The sequence below is a fragment of the Paramormyrops kingsleyae genome, chromosome 1 (assembly GCF_048594095.1).
Source record: "Paramormyrops kingsleyae isolate MSU_618 chromosome 1, PKINGS_0.4, whole genome shotgun sequence".
NCBI classification, from domain to species: domain Eukaryota; kingdom Metazoa; phylum Chordata; class Actinopteri; order Osteoglossiformes; family Mormyridae; genus Paramormyrops; species Paramormyrops kingsleyae.
Genome location: NC_132797.1, coordinates 75,189,482 through 75,206,281, shown reverse-complemented (window position 1 = coordinate 75,206,281; position 16,800 = coordinate 75,189,482). Strand labels below are relative to the sequence as shown.

Sequence of the window (16,800 nt, the reverse complement as noted above, 5' to 3'; positions counted from 1 at the left end):
GTTCCAACCAGCCATTTATGTACTCTGCGACTGTGACTCTTTATACTCAACCGGTTGGTTGAAACAGAATTCTGGTCTGGATTTGTACTTTCTGAACCTGAACTTTCTACCTCTGGCCAGTGGGCAGGTGGGGAGGGTGGGGTTGACGAGACATAACGTCTGCAGGACGTTGGAAAACAAAAAAAGACGGAGCCCAGTCAGGCGGGATGAGCACTAAAGGTCAAAACCTCTGATTAAACCAGTACCTATTAGCCTAAGTGATCGGCCACGTTTAGGCACATTTAGCCAACACTGAACAGCGAATTAATGCTCTGCTAACCAACACTGCGGCAGACAGTGGAGCAGCCCAAGCGTTCAGTAGTGTCTTAAGCCTATGGGACAGCAGAGAGCATGGTAGTCAAGGAACCAGGGCTACAAAACACTTGTGAATAACAGCCTAAATATTGATATTATACTCTAGAATCAAACTACAAAGCTTTGGGAGAGACAGTGAACCAGGCAATTGCTCATTAAGATGACAGATGACACATGGCATGTGGCAAACATTGGCTAACAACTGATCACATGAGGCCTGACTTCCATGTTGCTCACACCAGTTGGGTCAATCTAGCACCAAGCTCATTCACACCAAGCCCGACGCTGCCAAATACACCTGCCAAATGTACTGCCCCCTGCATAGAGACCTGCGGGGAGCCTGGGGGGGACATGACTTCCTGACCTAAGAGTACCTCCCCCATCAGCCTGATCACACACTAACTCCCAGCATAAGCCGAGAAACAGTAGGTGCTTCTCAATGCCAAGAACGCAAAGATTGTACTTTTGGTCTTGGCAAGACGAACTTGAGATGCAGTGAATCATGGGATTGTTTTCGTTTGGTGAGGATGCAACTGATGTATCCTTGTTATTTGGGGGCGGGGCAAGAACAACATCCAGGGATTTTTACTGTCCTCTGTACTTCTCTTCTTGAGTATTTGAACTGGTTTTCAGCAATGGAAGATGACATAAAACACGTACGCGAGAACACAAGTACGGTCAAGTACACATACTGAGAAAAAGCCAGCGTCCAGGTGTCGGCAGGCATGAGCTTGAGGTGACAACCAATCACAGCGGAGATAACACGCCTGACTTCTGATGTGATGACCCGGCACACTGTGAGCCCACCACCACCAGGTTACCCGCTCGCACTCCCAGAAAATGCTGTAGCCCAGTTCAGTATGGACATCAAAATGGATAAAGCACCACAGATCATTTAGCCATCATGGTGTTTCGGTCTGAACAGACCTTCTGATGGGCAGTGGTGGCTTCATGGTTAGGGAAGCACACTTGTAGTTCGAATCCCCGACCAGCAAGGCACCACTGAGGTATCCTGAGCAAGGTACCGACCCCAAGCGTTGAATTAGCTGCCCCCTGCTACGTCACGAAGTCACATATGGGTTAAATGCAGAGGACACATTTCGTTGTTGTGAACTGTGTGGCAACACTGATCACCAAATTCTAATTCTGGTGTTCAGATCTTACCTAGCCGCTCTTGCTCCAGTGCTAACCGGCACTTGTCACTGGCCTCTCATTGGACGCGCAGCCCAGTAGCACTTGTACCCAGCTGGCTCCTTGACAGCCGTATGATTGTGATGTATTACCTGCCTCTCTACTACGCTGCTTTGGACAGATAAGTCGGCTAAATAGTTTAGCGTAAATATAGCTCTGACTGAGCCAGCGACCAAACCCTCAACAATCAGAACTTGCCCAAAAGCAACACTGTGAAATCCTGGGACCTCCACTACATTCGTGTCGCCCGGCAACCATAAATATGTGACAAACTGACAAACGGCTGGCTCGCGACATACACCCACGCAGCACAGAGACCGAGCGCCATTCCCATACCAAGCAGGGCGGCTCTCTGTTGAGGAGAAGAGGGGAAAAAAAAAGACGTTTTGTTCCAAGCCGGAAACTTAACATTCATTTCTTGTTTGCATTCTGTTGAAAACACGGCACTCTAATTATGTAACACATATTGGTATAATGATTTTCATTAAGCCATAGAATATGATATTTTCCATTTAATTACCCATTTATGAACACTTTTATGCTTTGTTTGTTACCAGGACGGCTGATCGAAGCTCATTGGATGAAGAGATTATCACTGTTATTCTCACCTGGTACACCTTCCATACACATCCCCCCCCCCCCGTGAAAAACAAAAGCACTGTCCATGATTCAAAAAGAATCCCTGAATTACTGAAGGCTTGAAAAGAGCCAGACATCACCAAAGTTCATTCACGGTCAGCTGATTCACCCCCCTCCCAGCCACCGCTTTGGGATCAGCTAAACCTACAGAAAGCGGCCCAGCAGGGGTTAAACCGGGACACCCCCGTACATTATGGTTATAACACTCTCTGGGCTCACAGCGTTGGTGCTGGACACCCAGTGTCAGTAATGGACGCAAACTGCAGGCACACTGGAGACTTAAAGTCAAATATGTAGAAAGGGGCTCTGGGGCCCGACTGGCGAGGAAGTTATTACTGCTGAAGAGGGATCGTTATTAAGCAGAAGGTCCTGGCACTCTGGCTGTTTATGGTAGTTTCCATTTTACTTTCCACATATGCTGTTCTGGCCAGGAACGCATGTTAGTCAGAATTTTATCATCAAGTGGTAACGCTGGTGTTTGTCTCCCTAATGCCCTGGCTCTCTGCCCAATTGGAGAGCTGGCTTCAATTCCCCCCCCCACCACATGGCAGGCGCAGGATCTGACACCCTCCAAACCATGGCAGACGGGAGGGACTTGCGGGGGACGCCCCGTGACTCGGTGTTCCCATCGTGGTCGCGTCACTAATTCTCGGAAGCGAGCGGCCAGGTTTGATCACGGAGGCAGCATCCTGCTCCAACCTCCATGCGTCTGGCAGCAGGAAAGCGATCCGCACTGCAGAGAAACCGACTTTCACTCGGAGTCTGACGCAGACAACAGCAGCTGCTGTTAAAGTTTGTCAGCATTTGCATCTGACCTCTTTAACATGTGGCAAAAAAACAAAAAAAATAAAAAATGTGTATTAAGTATATAGTAAGGCTATATGTGCAAACTTCACCGTCGAATGTGGAGTTTTTAGTGGCACCAGTTACACTCTGCTCTCATCCCTGATTCCGCACTAGAACAGGGATGTCAGAATATAACAAAGTGCCTAAATCGCTAAGGTCAGCAGTGCCTGTGTCCCACGCACACAGCTGGGGAGCCTTCTGGGTGTAACTCAGATAGCAGCTGGGTGTAACTCAGACAGCAGCTCCCCCTGGTGGAGAGTGGGAGAAGCATCAAGGCTGATTTAACACGACTCCTTGACCATATGGATGCAGCGACAAACAAACAGGCACAGTCTGTGCCAAAGCCCATCTGCAGCTCACTACAATCAGCCCCCCAGCCGGCTTTTCTCCCCCCATCTCTCGGACGCGGAGGCAGCCGCAGCTGCCAAGGGAGGCACACATTCCACGGGCAGCTGTCACGCACGCCGACGTGTGTCCCCAGCGGAGGCCGGATATTAAAGCCAGACCGTCCAAATCCCGGCCGCAGTGGGGACAATCAGGCGTGATAAGGCGGAGGCAGCGGGGGGCAGGGCCGCGACACGGCCGTTCACAGGAAGCAGGCAGCAGAGGCTTTACATGCCAGAGATTTCCTCTGTGGCCCGGGGTGGCAGAAACGGGCCTTTAAATCAAAAGTCAGACCCAAGCCCCTCAAAAGCTTTTAATGTTTATGAAACACAGCTGACATGTGATTCTCATCTATTTCCTTTACCAACAGCAGAAGCTTCATTCTGGTCCCGCCAGAGAGCCACATGTAGAAATCAGGACCAGCATGCTGCTCAGTGAAACCCGGAGCCCCAGTGAAAGTCCTGCTGGCGTTCAGAGCAGGCTGCCTTGGGGGGGGGGGCACCACAACACGGCCTGATTTGGCGTTCAGAGCAGGCTGCCTTGGGGGGGGGGGGGGGGGATACCACAACACGCCCTGATCTGTAGAAGCATCCCATTCCCAAGCACGTCTTTGCTGTTCCTTCAGCTCCCATCTGCTGTCTTACATGGAAATACAAAAATCACCCAGTGAGCCAATGCTGCATGCAGTATGCTGACTGCCATGGGAAGCCCTTAAGGAGGAACAGGCGAGTCTGCAGACTACGCTCATCACCATATGCTGATACCAAGATATCCGTCCCATCTGACCCCGCAGGTCCAATGTCTCAAACCAGGACACATTTGGACTAAAACGAGGTGATCAGCATGTTCATGTTCCTGTTAGAGCAAGATGTAGCTATTTTGTGTTTCTCGACCCAGCCCACGGTGACAGAAGGTCCACGTTTTTGCTCCATCTCAGCTCCCTGCCAGACAGACAGGACAGAGTTTGAGAAACAGTGGCCTAGTGGGTGTTTGACACTAGGGGGATGTATCTCAATCATTTAAATACAAAGGTCTATTTAGAGAGTATGAATGAATTAAAATTATATATCCCCCCGACCCCCCCAGTTTCTAGGCCTCTGGCTGTTTGTTCCACGCTGGAAACAGGAGTAACTTTCTTGAGCCGGCTAACATAAATTAACTTCTACACGAGTGGGGGTGACTCAGTTACCCCACGGACACATTTACAGGGGTAGAAAATACCGACAGCGAGTTCTCCATAGCACACCGTGTCCTGAGAGTATTAGAAATTAATATTTATTGGATTCTAACCCCTCATTTAAGCAGAGCAACATTCATCATGTCTTGTATATCAGTACTCATTTCACAGCCCAACAGAGACGCCATTACCACCGACTATTCCTGTGAGACCTACAGCACTCCAATCTCAGTGCACATGTCAGCAAAAGCGGCCGTTTTGAGCAGAGGGCTGAAAATTGCATACCGTCTTGCGCAGGTCCTGGTTTGAGACGATGATGACATTGGGCGGGTCGCCGACGGCCGTGGCTGCTCCTCCGATGTTGGTGAAGATCACTTCTGCAATCAGGACATGTCTGGGGTCCAGATTAAGCACCTCACACAACCTGCAGGAGAAGGAGGCGCAAAGAGAGTGAGGAAAACCCTGCGGCTTTATGAGAAAGGTGGGTGGAAGTTAAACCCTGATTCAATCCTTTTAAAACATTCCAGAAAGTTCCATGGGCAGTCAGGGACAGCTACGAAACAAACAGCGAACCATAGAAATAAAGACGTATGACTGGCACAACCCAGAGCTTCCTGCACCTGCAGCAGCAGCAGTTTTTGTGGCTTAGAAAGGCCAGAGACGGCCAGGTGTGGAGAGTTTTTCTGAGGCTTCATCTAATAACCGGCTATGTATCACCCAGACCCTCACTGACCTCTGCATTCCACCAGGGGGGGCTTGTCAAGCTGACCTGGTTTCTGTCACCAAAAAAAAAAGTATTCAACAAGCTGATGAAATACTGCTCTGAGAAAAACAGCCTTTTCAGGTTAATCTTTTGTGTTGGAGGAGGCAGAATTACACGGAGCAATTCATCTGTTCAAAGGAATGTTTCTGTTGGCTACTTACAGCATGAAAGCGATCTTCCTCCAATCAAACAGTGCATTCTAATCCTGTTCGATAAGACAGGTTAGCACCAGTCAGCTTTACTGGGAAGCTACACAAAGCTCACGCTATATTAACCAGATCATCTCTCTACACATTTATACACCCAAAAACCTTGAATGAAAATGTTCATCAAAATCATCTCAAACTGAGATGTGTCTGGATACATAGACAGACATGGGGTTCAATAAGCTGAACATTAAAAATGGCGGCAGGCAGAGCAGCTGTCCAAAGGTATGCAGATCCCTACAAAGGGAGCAGTCCACCAGAGCTGTGTAACATAGGAATCACACAACGTTCTGCAGAACACAGATCCTCTAATTAGAACCAAAGAGCAATTCAGGCCAGCGGCAAAAGAACAGCAGAATTCTGCAAATGGTAAATGGTCTAGGAATAGAGACAGCTTCAAGACGGATAGACGGCGGACTGAGTCTCAGTCTACAGCGAGAAGCCTGGAAACGTCACGGAAGCAGCGGAGACCACAAGACGTCCCTAGGAACACGAGTATAGCGCGGTAGATGTGGAGGGGGCGGAGTCAATCGGCAACAGAGCAGCAGATAATATCAAGCCTTGTCGTCCATCGCCGACTCCAACACGTACCTTATGGTGACAGGGGTGAAGAGCATCATGGTGGTGACATTGTCCAGGAAAGCAGACAGGATAGCAGCAATGAGGCAGAGGATGGTGATCATCGGCCAAACCCTTCCTCTGGACAGGTGGTAGGCCTCATTGGGGGAGAACAGGCACATGCAATGCTCATGCTCAAATGCAGTCCTGCAACTGGGGCTACAATATCATAATTTGGTTATTTTAATGATTATCAGTTAATCAGCCATGCATCTGCATCACATGACCCAGATCCGATTCAGGATTAAAGTGACCTTAGGGACAATCCCAGCAAGCAAAGGGCCACACACACGAGAACCAGGCACCTTAGACACACCAGTCCACATAAGCTATGGAGGATAACCGGACATCCCAAAAGAAACACACACAAGCTCATAACCACATGATTTAAAGACAAAATCCATACATACAAAAGAGGACAAAATCAAGTGTGTCAAAGGTGTTCAGCTCCCCCCCCCCTAAAATTGCCAAAATTCCATACACAAATGACAGATCTGAATAGTGAACATGACACCAACAATGACAGTCACTATTTAAAAACAGAGAGACGTTCCAGAAGGTTCCTGAGGCCGTTCTCACAGCAAATCGCTCATTTACAGTCACATAACAGGTAAGGAATCAGCCTGATTCGAGCCCCAGGTACAGGAGTGATGTCCTCCGAGCGCTGAAACACGGTCATAAATTTACCCAATGACACAGCGGGCGTGGGGGGGCGGGGGGGGGAAGCTCTGTGTTAGCACTCCGCCATGATTAAAGAGACAGCAATCTACAAAGGGGCGAGAGCGATCCCAGCAGCCCGGCCCAAGGTCAGCAGCTCAGTCACTCCCTCATCAGCGTGGGGGGGGCAGGATGGATGTGCGTCCGCAGCGAGACCAGCTCCCGGCAGGCCACACGTACAGCCAGTAGCTCATCACTCTCCTCCACATGCAATTTAAATGAATCCCTAGTCCTTAATTAATGCCTCTTGGCTTCCGGAAGTAATTTTTTCTTGTTTTGCTTTCGTATTTTTTAAAATTTCTCAGTCAATTTTTTTTCCCCAATCAGTGCTATGCCGCTCATAAGCTTCGGATGGGAAAACGGCAGCCGAGCCAATCTGTGCTGCAGACATGATGATCTTCTCAGCTGACATATTTACAGAAGCAGTTTGAGTGAGGTGCTTATCCCAGAACTGGCAGCCGATCATGGTGCTTATCCCAGAACTGGCAGCCGATCATGGTGCTTATCCCAGAACTGGCAGCCGATCATGGTGCTTATCCCAGAACTGGCAGCCGATCATGGTGCTTATCCCAGAACTGGCAGCCGATCATGGTGCTTATCCCAGAACTGGCAGCCGATCATGGTGCTTATCCCAGAACTGGCAGCCGATCATGGTGCTTATCCCAGAACTGGCAGCCGATCATGGTGCTTATCCCAGAACTGGCAGCCGATCATGGTGCTTATCCCAGAACTGGCAGCCGATCATGGTGCTTATCCCAGAACTGGCAGCCGATCATGGTGCTTATCCCAGAACTGGCAGCCGATCATGGTGCTTATCCCAGAACTGGCAGCCGATCATGGTGCTTATCCCAGAACTGGCAGCCGATCATGGTGCTTATCCCAGAACTGGCAGCCGATCATGGTGCTTATCCCAGAACTGGCAGCCGATCATGGTGCTTATCCCAGAACTGGCAGCCGATCATGGTACAGACCCTTACTGCAAAAAAAATCTGTACGCATGAGTACTTACATCACTTCTGAAATTAATCTTTATACACTGTTGATACGCCACAACTCCTTTAGCTAAAGATACGTATATCAACTTCTCTTCTCAGGCTTGTAAAGGTAATGCATCATCTGTACCTTTTCAATAAAAGCTTCTAGCTGTTTTTTAAGTGTGAGCACTAATTTTAACAACCTAGAAAAATGTTTCTTGAGTAGGAACTTGGTGTAAAATCACAAGATTATTTCCCTGAATGTCTTGCACCTGTCGCAATATTAGCATTTGATTCTAAAATTGTCAAAAATGACAGTTTGTCTTTTTTCTCCGTTACCTTTAACATATTTAGCTTTGGTTAATGGTTATTGTTACTTTGCTGTTTATGATTATGTTATTTAGTTTATGATACATTCCTAATATCCGAAAGCAGACTTTGTCAGGATTCATATTTCAATCTTTTAAGGTGCCGTTCCTGGATCATGTTAAATTGATCATTTTAGCCAGACTTCAGTGTTAGAAAGAGTGTTTTCCTCTAAACTAATAAATAAGCATACAAAGGAAAAATTTAAAGGAAAACAGACCAGCGACGGGAGGAAAAACAGAAAAATGACTGTCACTTCAAACAATGCTTTCCTTAATAGGCAATTTTAGTCAATATTTGTCATTTAACTCTGATACAAAGCTATACAAGCTTAGTCCAACGAGAGCTCAGATCTTGCCACTGAAAATGCAGATAATATATCCAAAATACGAGGGCACCTAATTAACTGTCATCTCGAAAGGCAGACTGACGCCACAGATGGGAGACGCCCCCCCATCTTCCTGAAATCACCTGCAGCTAATCAGGAAGCCTGAGAAACTCGTATCACTCAAATCGAGAGCGGCCTGCAAAACAGCAACATCCAGACCGGCACGCCATCGGATTTGGGGAGCTTTCCGAGTCACGTACTTCACATGAAGTTAAAGTCAAATGTGTGGATGGGAACCTGGGATCAAATACAGAGGTGATCCAGCAAAACCAAGGACCATATTCACAGTCATGTTCCACTCAAATTATCACACTGATTGGCAAAATGGATACAGACCAAGAAAAGGAAGAGACTGCAATAGAGTCATATCGAAACAGACAATTCATAAGGTGCTACTGATTAAACATTAGAAGATGAGCCAGTTCAATCTACCAGCGGCTGACCTGGCTTAAGAGTCACAGACAGACAGTGTGTTAGGCAGATACCACTTCATAGACTATATAAATGAGACCAATACACCGTGCATATGAACATACTTCCCAACAAATCACCAGGATCCTTTCACTGCACCGCTAGAAGGAAATTCTCATGAAAATTATTTTTGATGCCCCCAAGTCAAAATATATTCTGATAGGTAGATTTCTTTAACAGCATGTGTTTTAATGAGCATGCATAGTCTTAATAGAGAGACAGAAATTCCATACACCTGAAATGGGTGATTTGGCAATGAAAATAAAAGCGGAGTTATTAAATCTGATTTGGAGAAATTTTCAAAGAGGGTCTAAAACCAGTCGATTACAAAATATGATCAGCGGTGTGGCTGTTTTCACAAAACCACAAGCTGGAATACCTAATGCGCTACATTTTCCATTCTCTCCAGTGTCCGGGCTGCAGTTATTTGAGAGGAAATATTTTGAAGGTAAAGGTAAATGGTGAAGCAGCCATTGGCTGGCGTGAATATAGCGCCAAATCGCCTGCAGACCTCGGCTCTCGAATGACCAATGACTGACTGCCTGAACAGGAGGTTGGGCTCATGTAGCGCAGCCTTCATTCAGTAGTAGCAGACAGCGCTGAAGCAGGCCCTCCCCTCTCCTCGGCCCCAGGCCAGCATGACGCCTTCCGAATTTCATCATTTTGAGGCTTACTATATTTGAAGGACGTTTGGAGTTTTCACGCAAACCTTGAGCTCCCCCCCTTCCCCAAATGTCCACGGTGTCAGGAAGGCCAATGTCTCGTAAAAATCTATTAACTTTCCTCCAGAAATGCTAACAGCTCTCTCTCTTTGGAGAGTCTTGTTCATTTCTAGGAGCTCTTAAGGTTTGGATGGGGAGGGTGGGGGGGTGGTGGAAATTTTTGGCAATAAACTCAAGGTTTTCCAAGGAAAATGGTGCCTGTGAAGCAGACACATGCTTACCTACTGAGTACAGCAAGGATAGCCCCCCCCCCGCCGACTCACCTTCACGGCACAGTAATCGAAGAATCCCGTTTCAGAAAAGATGGCCACCAAAACCATCTGCGGGAAAAGGAAACAGGCCAGAATTTTTACAGATGAATATGAACATAGCTGACCTGTCAACAGAACTCATCAGCACCAAGTCACAGGACACATGGGAGCAAATTTAGAGACACCAATCTATAAAGGAGCGAAAACTCGAAAAGGAGCAAAAACCAGTTTGTTACAGGACTAGCCTGCCCATATTTACTGGGCCTCGGCCCCTTATTCATTCATCGGTAAGGATTGCTCTCACACTGCTCAGGAAGTTTCTGCTCCAGGCTGCGTTTTAACAAATTTAAAACCCACACTAAGCTCTATTTATAGGCAAACAAAGGACTAAACATTTATGTATTCCGTTCATTAACAAAGTATCTGAGAATAATAGGTTAACTCCAAAAGCATTTACGATTTTTCCAGACGCACTGAAACGTGAATTATGTTACTTCCAATTACCCACACCCAGGGGGCGCTCTTTGCGATGACAGGGTGATAACAGGATCCCCGTACCTCATGCCAAAACACCTTCCCCACAAATCGTCGTGCTCACCACCATCTCCTCGCTCTTTGTTACATTTTCCTCCCTGATAATGACTTTCCCCCCCTAGTTGCCGGCACACTCCATCAAAAGTGCTCGTAAGAAGTTCGTTTCCATGGAGATATGCTCAGAACACAGCAAGATCTTAACACTACGACAATGCCGAGCGGGCAGGTGGGCGTGGCGAGTAATAACAGCAGACTGTCAGATTTAGAAAAGACAGATTGATTAATTGATTTAGCCAGACAGACAGGCAGGCTCACTGACACAGACAGGCAGACAGACAGACAGGCAGGCAGGCAGGCAGGCAGGCTCACTGACACAGACAGGCAGACAGACAGACAGGCAGGCAGGCAGGCAGGCAGGCTCACTGACACAGACAGGCAGGCTCACTGACACAGACAGGCAGACAGACAGACAGGCAGGCAGGCAGGCTCACTGACACAGACAGGCAGGCTCACTGACACAGACAGGCAGGCTCACTGACACAGACAGGCAGACAGACAGACAGGCAGGCAGGCAGGCTCACTGACACAGACAGGCAGGCTCACTGACACAGACAGGCAGGCTCACTGACACAGGCAGGCTCACTGACACAGACAGGCAGGCTCACTGACACAGACAGGCAGAAAGACAGACAGACAGACAGGCAGGCAGGCAGGCAGGCAGGCTCACTGACACAGACAGGCAGGCTCACTGACACAGACAGGCAGGCTCACTGACACAGACAGGCAGACAGACAGACAGACAGGCAGGCAGGCTCACTGACACAGACAGGCAGGCAGGCTCACTGACACAGACAGGCAGGCTCACTGACACAGACAGGCAGGCAGGCAGGCTCACTGACTCAGACAGACAGAGATACACAGACAGACAGGCAGGCCCACTGACACAGACAGACAGACAGGCTCACTGACACAGACAGGCAGGCAGGCAGGCAGGCAGGCTCACTGACACAGACAGGCAGGCCCACTGACACAGACAGACAGGCAGGCCCACTAACACACAGAGACAGATAGGCAGGCAGGCCCACTGACACAGACAGACAGGCAGGCAGGCCCACTAACACACAGAGACAGACAGGCAGGCAAGCCCACTGACACAGACAGACAGGCAGGCAGGCCCACTGACACAGACAGACATTCACATACATTTCAAACATATACAAATGCAGACAGAGATTCAGGCAGACAGATAAATAAGCCGTCAGATAATTACCATGCCGAACAGCAGCGCCAGTGTTTCATAATCAATCCACTCCACCACCGTGATCAGACTGGGCCTCTGAGGGTGGGGCAGGGCAGGAAGACAGAAGCTCAGGGTCGCTCTGGGCCCCTTGTTCACCATTAAACATCCATTAGACCCCTCATGTGGAGCCAAAGCCCCCAGAACACGAATGACTGCAGCTAACTGCCCGGGGCACCGTCGCCAACGGCAACCACCTGCCAAAACGGCAAATTCTGCTCGACGCTGCTATTGTAAACTCATATCTCAGGAGGCATCACTCAGGAATTCTGGGAAATCAGCAGCAGAGGCAGCGCAGGGCCCCTTAGACTAATGAAGGTGTTAAGCAAACTGCCAAGTCGTCTAGGGAGATGGCCTAGGGAGTTACATTACTAATACTAATACAGTTACATTACTAATACAGTTACATTACTAATACTAATACAGTTACATTACTAACACAATTACATTACTAACACTGTTACATTACTAATACTCTGTTACTTACTCTTACATGGGCCTTACTGCCCAGCAGAAGTTACCCCTGATCCCCATAATTCCACCACCACCCCCCACCTCCCCGGCAAAGACATACTGCAGGTCCATCAAGGTACCTCCTCTATTTTTGAGGTAAAATTATGAAAAAGTAAAGTAAAATTCACGACAAAAATGTTACCAACATATAAAACACATTTTCTTTGTAAAAAGTCACTATTGCAGTAAGTTACATTTATTATCTTGCTACCTGATCAATTTTTCCAGCCACCTGCCGCCACTGATCACTGTGTTTAATGAGCTAATGACAGGAGCTGAGAAGCTTACATCTCCGATGACGGCGAGAGCTGCCAAGGCCGCCAGCGATCCCAGCATGGCCGCCAGCGTCCGGTGCACAATCTGAGGGGCGACACAGCGGAGGAGGCGTTAAGAGCAAACTGCCATCTCGCATCACTCCGGGGGGTGGGGGGCCGGGGGGGGTAGAGTCCCAAACACACCACAGAATCACATCCAGAAATATCATCCCAGTACTCCCCCTGAGCGCACGGGAGGCAGCAGCAGAGGACAACTGCACCCACCCACCACAGGGGGGCGCTATCCTGGAGCACATTTCACCAGGATGTGCTCAGAAGCACTACTGGGGATCTTCCTACCTGATCAGATACCACCACAACTCCTCCCGACGTGCCACTCCCTGCCCCCTGCCACAGCACGCCAGGAGGCTGCCCGCTTTGCGAGAGTAAAAGTCTGCTGCTATCTGTTTTTGGACACATACCGTCTGCTAATTTATTATTAACGATGTCCTTAAATGTGCATTTCTGTAATATTACAATATTCTGTCTTTCAGGATATTAGCGTACTTTTACATTTGTTCACACTGTGTGTGCTGTGTTTGCACTGCATGTGTGCTGTGTTTGCACTGCATGTGTGCTGTCTGTGCTCCATGTACTTCACTGCTGTACGCATCAGAAGTTCCCCCTGGGACCAATACAGTTGATCTTAACGTTAAACGACCAGCAGTACCACCCTCGCACGGCAAGAGCTCCAGCTCTCCTCCACGATTCTTACAGCACTCAGACATCTCCGCTTCATACCCTAACCCCCTGGGGCAGAGGAGGGGCTCCACAGCGGGGAGGGGGGGCAACAGTGGTCCCTCTCTGTAAAATTTGCCAACCAGAGGGAAGGGGCTCCCCCTTGGTAAATTTGCGGTTGCCCCCCGTCATGGTGGCCCAGTGTCCACCACCTTCTCTGCTACTGGGCTGTGCAACAAAATCGTTCTATTCTTTATCCCCATCCTGCCATCGAATACCAGCACCTGCAGTGTAAAACGCATGCAGTGTCCTTTCCGCAGTGCCTGACCCCCGCCTGAAGGTGCAGCCGTCATTCCACATTAAGCTCCCCGGCCCATTAAGCGGCTTGAGCAGTTGGAGTCGAGGTCCAGCATAAAGACGACCTCCGCCAAGGCTACAATTAGGCGCTGGTCTCGCACTAACGAAAGCCAGGTCTGCAGGTCCATTCATCACTATTAGACACGGATCCCAACAGGCAGATGGCGACATTCAAAATATACGGTAAACGCGAGGCACAGGCACCTTTGCAACCCCTTAGTGAACAACAATTTCCTGGCCGAGGAGGAAGGCAGCCACGCACTCATTTACACCCCCGTAGGTGAAGCACAGTGAACTCATGGCCTTACAAAGAGCCTCAGCCAGAACTCACCCTATCATTAGTCCACTGACTGCAGGCCATTACGTTTGGAGTTTGCCGTTCGGAGATTGGAACCTGTAAAGCCTGGCACTTTGAAAAGCAGCTCTTCAACCTGACTGTCACGACCCATCTACAGCTCGGTCCAGGGGGGGGGGGACAGGGCCACAGGTTCACATCGCACAAAAGGAGCAATAAGAATTAAACTAAGGTGAGCCCCCTGTGACACGCTCAAAATGCGACTTTGCAAAAGAAAGAGAATAACATTGTTCTATTTGTGTTTTTTTTAGGTGAGATTATGCTGTCAGTTATTGTTAATGTAATACGCATCTCCCATTCATGCATTTTTCACAGCAATAAATATCTAGACACTCAGATATTAAGAACATTAAAGATGCAACCCAGCAGCCTGCATGTGTGAATGAGGCAGAGAGCAGAGTCACTCCGCCCTTGAGTCCGGCTCTCTCACGCCACCAGGAGGACACTCACTCTGCGGCGCGCTAACCTTATCTTCCACTTCATCCCAGGTACCGGTACAACTACTGCATGGCACATCAACACAGCAGTCCATCTGTCCTAATCGCCCGTCCGGACCAGGCTCAGAGCAGCATGGGCGAGTGCTGGCTACTCAGGATACAGGTGGGGACTAAGAATGGGGACCTGAACAGCCCCAGCAGGCTGGAGGACAGCTTACGGAGACTTATGATTTATGGGTAGGGAGGCAGCCGCTTTGAACGAGAACCATTTCCTACTACAACATCCAATTAAAGTGGGTAGTTGACATCTGTGGAGGTGCCTTATTAACACTGAGGAGGGTGAGAAGGCCAGTTGAGTGGAGCGCTCCATTGAGAGATGGGTGACAGCAGTCCCCCCCCCCCCCCCCCCCCCCCGCCATACCCCCCTGCCCATCATGACTGTTACTCTCCTAAAGGACTTTGCGTTCATACATTTTGTTCCTTCGAAGCCGAAGCAAATATTCACACTGGTCATATGCCAATAGACAGCACCCTGAACCTTTCTAGATGATGGTTGGTGACATGTGAAGCACGCCTGTTTACAACAGGCAGGGAATGTTCCGGAAATCTACAAGATCAAGAACTGCGGGGGCGTCTCGTTCCCCGTGGAGGTGCATCCCAGTTCTTCAAAAAACAGAAGGCAGCTGTAAGTACGTTGGTGTTTTGCATCTCTGAGGGTCCTCCTCCCGTTCATCATGCATTTTTCAGCAGGAACTGGGTCACCCAACACTAAGACTGTAATTTATAGAGATAACACAAACTCTGATTGGCAAATGCAGAGCCACAGTAAGAAACAGAAGGTTCGACCCAGTCACTTGAGGGACCACCTGAAATTCACTAGTGACAGGAGGACAACCACTCCCCAGATTGACGCTGATGTTGGTGAGGGCTTTCACATTTGAACACCATCCCCCCAATCAGAGTGTGTGACCTTTCAGGGTGTTACGAACGTACACCAATCAGAAGGCATCATGCTAGTAGCCTGAGAATTAAAACAAATCACAAAGCTGTGATGCTATCCTTAGTTGCTGAAGAAGCTGGACACTAGGGGATATTTTAAGGCTTCCGATGGTAACCCTGGGGACTTTCTGATGGAGGAGAAGCAAGGTGCATTCACTAAATTGAATGCTATCTGGAATCGAGTCTCATTCAAGCCGGAATACTGGACCGAGCACCACCACGGGAGGGAAAATGGCAAGTCTGTCAAGAGCGTAAACACACATCTAAAGGGACGGCCAGGCCAGGACTCAGTTGTGATACCAGCACAGTTTCGGCCACGTAGCCAAAGCTTGTTTTGCTTAAAAATCACCAGCTACAGACTGTGCAGGAGTGCAAACGGAAGCAAAGCTAAACGCTACAGAGAGACGCTGGACGTGGAGCAAGAGTCAGTTTGGTTACAGGTGGCATTGAAAAGCCAGGAAGAGGCCACTTAACAAGTGCTCTACAACTCCTCCTGCACAGACCCTAGACCTCTGCAATCAAGTGAATGAGATAAGAACCCAGCTCTAGCATTCAGAAAGCTATCTGCATCATCAAGGACATCTGTGACCTCTAAAAATACACAAGATGAAGTAAAGTAAAGAACTGAAGTAATTCATGTACAGCTCAAGAACTGGAGAATGAAAACACAGAAGGCAAACAACTGAGTGTCACTATTGGCTGGAGCGTCATCACACCTTAGAGGCGAGGTCCGCCACCGGCCGCGCGCCTTAGAGGCGAGGTCCGCCACCGGCCGCGCGCCTTAGAGGCGAGGTCCGCCACCGGCCGCGCGCCTTAGAGGCGAGGTCCGCCACCGGCCGCGCGCCTTAGAGGCGAGGTCCGCCACTGGGATAGAGACAGGGATTGTGTGGAAGCTGCAGGGCCTCAAACATGCGTGATTAACTGCACTAAAGAAATTTTAAAACGTCTGAAGGGTGCATGAAGAGCTGTTAGTTTAATGGACGGACACTTTTTCATGTCTTATAAACGGTGCCCCTGCAAGGACAAACGCAGCCTATAGCGTTCAGCTGGCTTCAGCTACGTACCAGTATTTCCAACAGCGCACAGTAAGGGGCCAGTATAGTTTGGCAGATGCATGAAATTGTAATAAATATGTTTTATTTGAATATTAATAATTTTAATAATGACTTTTTTTAAATAAATAATATTAAAATAAGTATATTATTATAGCAGCAGTTTTCCAGTCCCTGGGATATTGCAAACAAATTCT

General features: G+C 48.7%; 1 protein-coding gene across 1 annotated transcript in view; it reads right to left on the bottom strand.

Annotated features, from left to right (window-relative positions):
- The window catches only part of oca2 (oculocutaneous albinism II), a 59,844-nt gene that overhangs the window by 25,190 nt on the left and 17,854 nt on the right, over positions 1-16,800 (bottom strand). The window contains exons 10-14 of the mRNA XM_072699380.1: positions 12,700-12,771; positions 11,872-11,937; positions 10,080-10,136; positions 6,152-6,276; positions 4,877-5,015 (exon numbers count right to left, since the gene is read on the bottom strand). Coding sequence (XP_072555481.1) covers positions 4,877-5,015; positions 6,152-6,276; positions 10,080-10,136; positions 11,872-11,937; positions 12,700-12,771 — 459 coding nt within the window. The remainder of the gene's footprint in view (positions 1-4,876; positions 5,016-6,151; positions 6,277-10,079; positions 10,137-11,871; positions 11,938-12,699; positions 12,772-16,800) is intronic.